Below are 8,426 nucleotides of genomic sequence, written 5' to 3'. Positions count from 1 at the left end.
TGCACCTGAGAGGGCTTCATGGTGCACCTGAGAGGGCTTCATGGTGCACCTGAGAGGGCTTCATGGTGCACCTGAGAGGGCTTCATGGCGCATCTGAGAGGGCTTCATGGTGCACCTGAGAGGGCTTCATGGCAGCATCTGAGAGGGCTTCATGGCGCACCTGAGGGCTTCATGGCAGCATCTGAGAGGGCTTCATGGCGCACCCGAGGGCTTCATGGCAGCATCTGAGAGGGCTTCATGGTGTACCTGAGAGGGCTTCATGGCAGCATCTGAGGTTTCATGGTGTACCTGAGAGGGCTTCATGGTGTACCTGAGAGGGCTTCACGGCGCACCTGAGAGGGCTTCATGGTGTACCTGAGAGGGCTTCATGGTGTATCTGAGAGGGCTTCATGGTGCACCTGAGAGGGCTTCATGGGGCACCTAAGAGGGTTTCACGGCAGGCTGTTTGAGAACTGCTGGTCCAGAAGACTCACGGATGTGAGCTGCACATTTTCCTATACAGGCAGTGGGGACCATGCAGGTTGCTATAGCAACCCCCAATAAACGTCTGTAGTTGCTTTAGACCAATGTTGTAGGACTCGAGACTGATTTTCAGGACTCGTGACTCGACTTGGACGTCAGCACTGATGACTTGGACTCGAGCATTCACTGCATTCGGACTCGGTAGGTGCAGACGAGGACTCGGAATTGTTCATTGATAGTTTTATTTTTTTTTTATCTTTTTGTAATAGGCCCTAATCCAGAGCCTATCCAGGGTCAGAGACTAAGCGCCACAAAAATTAGTGGTACCACAAAGAGCCACACCATATACCAGTGTTTCTCAACTTTTTTTTCAGTCACGACACATCATGTGTTTATAGGTCTCACCTTCTGAAGTTGCTAATGTCTTTTTAATTTGGGCCTCACAGGGTTAAAAGTACCCTGTGAGACCCACGGTTGCAAAATTACAAAATCACTTTTAGCCATTAAAAAAAAAAAATTATCTGAATTTTTTTTAAGCACATGTATAGTCAATTGGTCCTGTTGTTCAGCCTCACAATGCTTATTTTCTAGTTTTCTCCCATCCCAATTTCGTGTATCCAATTCTCCCCTCCCCTGTCTTGAACGTTGCTCGACTATTCCCCCCACTGGTCGGTTGTAGAGAGGATAGAAGCCTTGCATCAGGTGTTCCCTCCGGCACACGAGGAGGCAGCCTGTCACATATTTTCGCCTGCCAGCGCGGACTCTCATTAGCGAGGTGTAACGCATGGGAGGCTCACACTACCCACGCCACTTCCTGTCTCTGCTGTGCAGGCATCTCCCAACCGACCTGTAGGGGTCGCTGTCCACAACGTCCAATCCCCACCCATCGACTTCCACCCACTGACTCTGCCAAATGAGCCAGTACGACGGCCGGCCCAAGCCGAAGGCAATGCTGAGACTGGGATTCGATACCGGAGTCTCTTGCATTGGTGACAAGCGCAATCTCCACTACGCCACCCAGCCGCCTGCCTCACAATGCTATTTGATAGTAAATGTGTTTATATGTTCCACCCTCTGGCCTCTGAAGTTGCTAATGTCTTTTTAATTTGGGCCTCACAGGGTTAACCTCTTAAGCCCGAGATATACAGTAAAAGTGTATATTTTCAGCATTACGTTTGTTTACCAATGATTTTAACTGTTAGTGAAATATAAGATTATAGAAATGTCAGGGCATTGAGTCGGAAACCGGCGCATATTGACAGGAGGAAGTGGAGCAGCCAAAAGTGAGTGTAGTCTTTTGAAGGAAGAAACTCAGGGCTTTCGAATTTCGGAAAACTACCCTACCCAGCTCACACCAGCCCCTGTCAATCATTAGACTTCTGGATTTACTTTTTTATTTCTCTTATTTTTTTGGATTATCTCCCACAAACCTGAACGTTATTGCCATAAAACAGAACGCAGTTAGTTTCTCTACCTTTCTGTGAACGTCTAGCAAAAAACGGTGTTGCAATATGATGAAAAATTGTGGAGAAATTTACATAATAAAAAAAGATGGCAGAATTCAGTACTGCATCTACAAAACCTTCTGTTTAATCATCTTCCCTTTATTCATTTGCTTAGATTTTTCAAGTCTGGTACATTTTAGCATGGTGTTATTCAGTCAGATATACATAATTTTTTTTTTTTATAGAATTGATATTCTCCTTTGGTTCATTACAATTTACTCAAGCCTAGTAACAAGACTATTTCTGACACTGGGAATACATTTCCTGAGATCCATAGATGTCCCTAGATTCAGATACCAAAAACATGCAAATGGACCATTTAAAAAAATCTGTAAATGTTTATTCTACGTCCTTATGGAATGAGTGACATACAAACAAACATTTTATTATTATTATTTTAATACTTTATTTATTTATTTTATGGATGGAAGAGCCACACATTGACGGGCAAAGGGCCACATGCGGCTCGCGAGCCGCGGGTTGGCCACCTCTGCCCTAATAATTTGGCATAAGATATTGATGGCTAGTGCATTTGTTTGGCTATTGTGTCACAAAGTAAATAAACTTAGATTATGCTCACGATGGCTATGCCACTCACCACTGTGTCCTCCATGACGAGGCGGGTTGGTCTTCTGATCATTGGCATTTTACTCTTTTTACAAGGCCATTATCGGAAAGCTACCACCTTATTTATATTATGCAACGATGCTATTTTGGAATTCTGGACCTTCTCTAACCTGCTCGTGCTTCAGGGCCCTGGAGCACAGTCTGAACCTGGAGAGGCAGCCTTTTGTTTTCCTGCACCAACCTCCTGGAATGATCTTGAGCATGGGCTTAAAATAGATTCTGATGACCTACCTACGGTCAGCTCAGGGCCTTAGACCTCCCTGGTACGCTGTAACTGTTTCAGCCGATTTGTATTTGTATCAGTGTTTGCTTGTATTTTATTGTGTATTTATCTATGCCTAACTGTTTTACTCTTACTGATTTGAATCTCTATCCCTTTTTCTTTCTTACCTTTATAGTATGTTTTATTTATTTATTTTTTAAATATTTTCCCCCTTTTTCTCCCATCCCAATGTTAGTCGTTATGCCAATTCCCAATCCCCTTCCTGGTCGCGTGTAGCTTATTCCCAGCGGAAGAGTACGTCGCATGCTTCCGCGTTTTCTCTGATTGGCCATGACGCCCATGTGACCACGGCAGCGCGAGAGAGCTGCAGCGCGGAAATAGGCTGTCTATTGCCATTCTCTAAGACAAACTCTAACCTTAACCAGCTCCTTAACAGCGCCTAAACTTAACCCTTCTAACCATAACCAACTCCGAAACAATGCCTAACCTTAACCTTAACCATGCCTAACCTTAACCAACTCCGAAAGAATATTGCCATTCTCTAAGACAAACTCTAACCTTAACCAGCTCCTTAACAGCGCCTAAACTTAACCCTTCTAACTAGGGGTGGACGGTATGGTCTAAAATTTATATCACGGTATAATTTGAAGCATAGACGGTAACGGTATATATCACGGTATCATGGTTTTTGATAAAAAAAAAATTTTTATTTTATATAATTTTTTTTTTTTTTTTATAAAATATATATATTATATAATTAGACTTGTACTTGTATTATCTGCGAGACATCGCCACCACGCAACAAGCTCCACTGTCTGTGTGTACTCTAGTAGCCTCCAGCTACGGCCAGGTTTCCCCGGAGCTGCACCTGGACCTATACTCAGTAGCCTCGAGCAGAGCTACGGCCAGGATTCTCCGGTGCTGCACCTGGACCCTATTATATTGGAATAACGTTAGCAAGCCCTCAGCTCGAATACGCATCGAATCAGTGTTATAAGACATTGATATCAGGAGCTATCCGGCTAAGCCGGATATATAACGTTAATACAACGCCTCAGTGAATTATTTAGTTCAATGGGACATTTCGTTTTGAACGGTGAACTAACTCGCGTTAACGTGAGCTAACGGCTAACGGGTAGCACACACACGTCTCTCTCTACTAGACTTTGTGGAGCGTTTGTTGATGTCAGGAGCTATCGGTAGCTGGCCGACTAGATACCGTTCGGTTAGACAATGCCTCATCATGTATTAAACTAAAAGTGAATAGTTGACTGGGTCATTTTGTAACGGTAGCTAAGCTAACGTTAGCTCAGGGAGACGCCGCCGACAGCTGAGCTCCCGTGTCCCGTCCCACTAGACTACTAGATCCGTGTTTACATGCGTGCGGTAGGGGCTGGCACGCCCACTGCGCGAAGCCTCCTAAATAACTTTTTCCAGTTCGCACATATCTATTATCTATGACTAATTCTATCTATTTTTAGGGGCAAATGCGAGTGAAATAGTCGCGCTGTGGTTACATGACGTCATTGGTATTTTAGAGCTGCACTACCGGTTTAGACGGTATAGTCAAAATCCATACCGTAGAGCAAATTCATACCGTTTATACCGTATACCGTTTATACCGTCCACCCCTACTTCTAACCTTAACCAACTCCGAAATAATGCCTAACCTTAACCTTAATGCCTAAACTTAACCGACGAAAGAATGCACGTTAAAAAAAATTGAAGGGATTCGAACTTGTCACCAACGGACCGCAGGACCGCAGCGCTGCCAGTTGAGCTAAGCTTCGAATGAAAATCATCAGGGATTACGGCTACATAATGCCGCAAGCTCTGCTGCAAGCTCTGCCGCTCCGCTCTGCGGCTGCCGCGCCTGCCGCGGGGCGTGTCGCAGCCAATCAGGGAAAACGTGGAAGCACTCGGGCGTACTCTTCCTCTGGGAATAAGCAATAAGCTTCCTGGTCGCTGTGCACCTACCCCCTACAGTCGGTCTGGGAGAGTGGAGGCTATCACGTGCTTCCTCCGACACATGTGTAGTCAATCAACCGCTTCTTTTCACCTGGCAGCGCGGACTCTCACTGAGAGGGTGTAACGTGTGGAAGGATCACACTACCCCCCTTAGATCCTTTCCTCGCTGAGCAGGCGCCCCGACCGAACTGTAGGAGTCGCTGTTTACAACGACCCAGGACCCACCCACCGGCTTTCCCACCCCTAACACTGCCAATTGTGTTAGTACGACGGCCGGCCTCGATACCAGTATCTCCTGCGTTGGTGGCGAGCGCCTTGCCCACTGCGCCAGCCAGCCGCCCCCTTTATAGTATGTTTTAATTATGAATCTTGATACACAATTGAAGATGAGGGCAACCTCGATTTGTTTGAGTAAGAAATAAAGGTTTAAATAATGTATACCTTGTATGCCTGTCTTACCTTGTGTGTCTGTTGTTTGTTTATATGTTCCTACAAATCCCGGTGGAAAAAGAAAACAAAAGAAAATCTCTGTTATCAACGTTGTTTTTATTTGGCCATACATTTTGATTGATTCATTCATTCAATAATTAATATACATAATATATACATGAAGGCCTCCAAGTCCTTGGGTTATAGCCGTCTTGCAGTAGAGGTTGGCAGTGCATTCTTGGCCTCTGCTCAGCAGTGTCACGGGGGAACGCTGTCGCTGTCTCTCTCTCTCTCTCTTGCACACGCACACACACCTGCCATCTGCAGGAACACTATTGAACCATACCACTGTGTTTCTACGGCAACAGTGCTCTGTGTGTCCGTCGTGCCAGGTCAGCCTGACTCTGCGGTCTCTCTGTCCCGCTCATCTACGCCAGTACTAAGGAGAGAAGGACAGCGCTTAGAATACAGCTCACAGTGTTTAGAATACAGCCCACAGTGTTTAGAATACAGCCCACAGTGTTTAGAATACAGCCCACAGTGTTTAGAATACAGCCCACAGTGTTTAGAATACAGCTCAGTGTTTAGAATACAGCCCACAGTGTTTAGAATACAGCTCAGTGTTTAGAATACAGCCCAGTGTTTAGAATACAGCTCAGTGTTTAGAATACAGCCCAGTGTTTAGAATACAGCTCAGTGTTTAGAATACAGCCCACAGTGTTTAGAATACAGCCCACAGTGTTTAGAATACAGCCCACAGTGTTTAGAATACAGCCCACAGTGTTTAGAATACAGCCCAGTGTTTAGAATACAGCCCAGTGTTTAGAATACAGCCCAGTGTTTAGAATACAGTGTTTAGAATACAGCCCACAGTGTTTAGAATACAGCCCAGTGTTTAGAATACAGCCCAGTGTTTAGAATACAGCTCAGTGTTTAGAATACAGCCCAGTGTTTAGAATACAGCTCAGTGTTTAGAATACAGCTCAGTGTTTAGAATACAGCCCCCAGTGTTTAGAATACAGCCCAGTGTTTAGAATCCAGCCCAGTGTTTAGAATCCAGCCCACAGTGTTTAGAATACAGCCCAGTGTTTAGAATACAGCCCAGTGTTTAGAATACAGCCCAGTGTTTAGAATCCAGCCCAGTGTTTAGAATCCAGCCCAGTGTTTGGAATACAGTGTTTAGAATACAGCCCAGTGTTTAGAATACAGTGTTTAGAATACAGCCCAGTGTTTAGAATACAGTGTTTAGAATACAGCCCACAGTGTTTAGAATACAGCTCAGTGTTTAGAATACAGCCCACAGTGTTTAGAATACAGCCCACAGCGTTTAGAATACAGCAATGGAGGTATATCACTACCTACTGAATATATACTACATGATGAAAAAAAAGAGATATATATATTGTGGCAGACCGGCTGGCGTGTCGGCCAAGGTACTGGGGCATATGCCCATATTAGCAGAGCGGACGCATCAGCACAGATGAAGCACACCAGACGCGCCCGAGACAGGTGAGCACCACACAATCAAGCAACATAGAAAATGAAGACGGAGTGACAGAATCATGGGAGTAGCTTTGGATAAAAGCGCTATATAAATGCACCATTTAACACACAGTATGTGACATGTAGTTGACTTCGGAGTGTTATTTTGTCCTCAAGGGTTCAAAGACGATATAAATCATCACCTTCCTGGGTGCAAGGTCATGTCGGTGACCTTTTCCTGTCCAATTTTACTATGGCTATACTATGTAGTCGCAAAAAAATAAAATGTGTTGCCATTATCATGGATAAGACAATCTATTCACCTTTTTGTTATTTCACCTTACAAGTATAATGTCTCACTGTCATGAAGACAATGGGACAGACTGTCCTAGCAGCATCAAAGCCCATACGGCTCATGTGAGAAAACTGGCGTGACTGTGCCTTTTAAGACCAAGATCTGTTCTGTAGGGCTTCCATCTATGACCTTACTGTATCAAATCAAAACAAATCAGAGAGATCGCAGAAACATTAGGTGTGGCCAAATCAACTGCTTGGTAAATTTTTTTTTTAATCCACTTTTTCTCCTCCTGTTTTTCTTTGATCCATCCCAATTTAGTCGTTATGCCAATTCCCCCCTCCCCTTCCTGGTCGTTGCTTGCATGTGCCCCCCACTGGTCGGTCAAGGGAGTACTGAAGTCTATCAGATGCTTCCTCTGTCACATAGGAGACAGCCAGCAACCTCTTTTCACCTGCCAGCGCGGACTCTCATTGGTGAAGTGTAATGCGTGGGAGGTCACACTATCTTCACCATATCCCTTCTTTGCTGTGCAGGCGCCCTGACCGACCTGTAGGAGTCGCTGTTTACAACAACCAGAATACCACCCCACCGGCTTCCCTCCCGCTGACTCTGCCAATTGAGCCAGTATGACGGCCGGCCAAGCCGGAGGCAACGCTGACAGCCGGATTCGATACCGGTGTCTCTTGCGTTGGTGACGAGCGCTTAGACAGCTGCGCCACCCAGCCGCCTGTTTGGTACATTCTTAAAAAGAAAGAACGCACTGGTGAGCTCAGCAACACCAAAAGACCCAAAAGACCACGGCACCAAAGACCATTATGGCCCCCTTTTTCTTTTGTCCCGTCATGGGAGAAAACGCATCTAGCGCGTCTGTGCCTTTTAACCACTTAAGCATCAGACAGCCCGATGGCGGGCCGTCACGCACTCGTCGCGGCACTTTGCCCTCGTCTGTCGGCGCCGGGCTGCGTTTTCACCGATCAACCAATACATTGTTGGAAAGAAGAATTTGACGCCTTTCAATCGTCACCCCACTCAACTTATTGCGTGCTTCCAGTCTCGAGTTACAAGACGAAACATCCGATGAGCGTCATTTGACAAGCCATTCGGATAAGTGACCACGTCCGGTTTGGTCGGGTCCTGAACGGACCAGTCACTGCTAATGGCAAGAATTATTTGTAGCCAATGAAATTCTGGAGCAAACGCGATCCCATGCAGGGGCTGATCGCACAGAGAAATGGGTAGAAGAAGCCAGTCCTTTGTTTTGACTAGAGTCTCGGAATCAATAGAAGCGGACGGCCATTTTGGATAATCATGCCGAAAAAACACTTTGTAAAACACACATTTTCCATGGGATTGTTATAAACTTCGGACCGGTACTAGATAAGACTTCAGGTTATGGAACAGTTATGTTTTCCAGCTCCTACCTCTCAGCTGG

The 8,426-nt window shown here is 45.5% G+C and overlaps 1 protein-coding gene across 1 annotated transcript in view; it reads right to left on the bottom strand.

The window, feature by feature from the left end:
- Nucleotides 1–5,314: 5,314 nt before the first annotated feature.
- pik3c3 (phosphatidylinositol 3-kinase, catalytic subunit type 3) overlaps nt 5,315–8,426 on the bottom strand; it is a 123,311-nt gene continuing 120,199 nt past the window's right edge. Inside the window, exon 25 of the mRNA XM_084312477.1 lies at nt 5,315–5,653. Within this exon, the coding sequence (XP_084168603.1) occupies nt 5,639–5,653 (15 nt within the window). The 3' untranslated portion in view covers nt 5,315–5,638. The remainder of the gene's footprint in view (nt 5,654–8,426) is intronic.

This window comes from Notolepis coatsorum (genome assembly GCF_963971535.1).
Source record: "Notolepis coatsorum genome assembly, chromosome: 4".
In the NCBI taxonomy this organism is placed as follows: Eukaryota; Metazoa; Chordata; class Actinopteri; order Aulopiformes; family Paralepididae; genus Notolepis; species Notolepis coatsorum.
Note: the sequence above shows the minus strand (reverse complement) of the source record. Positions and strands in the feature narration are given on the sequence as shown.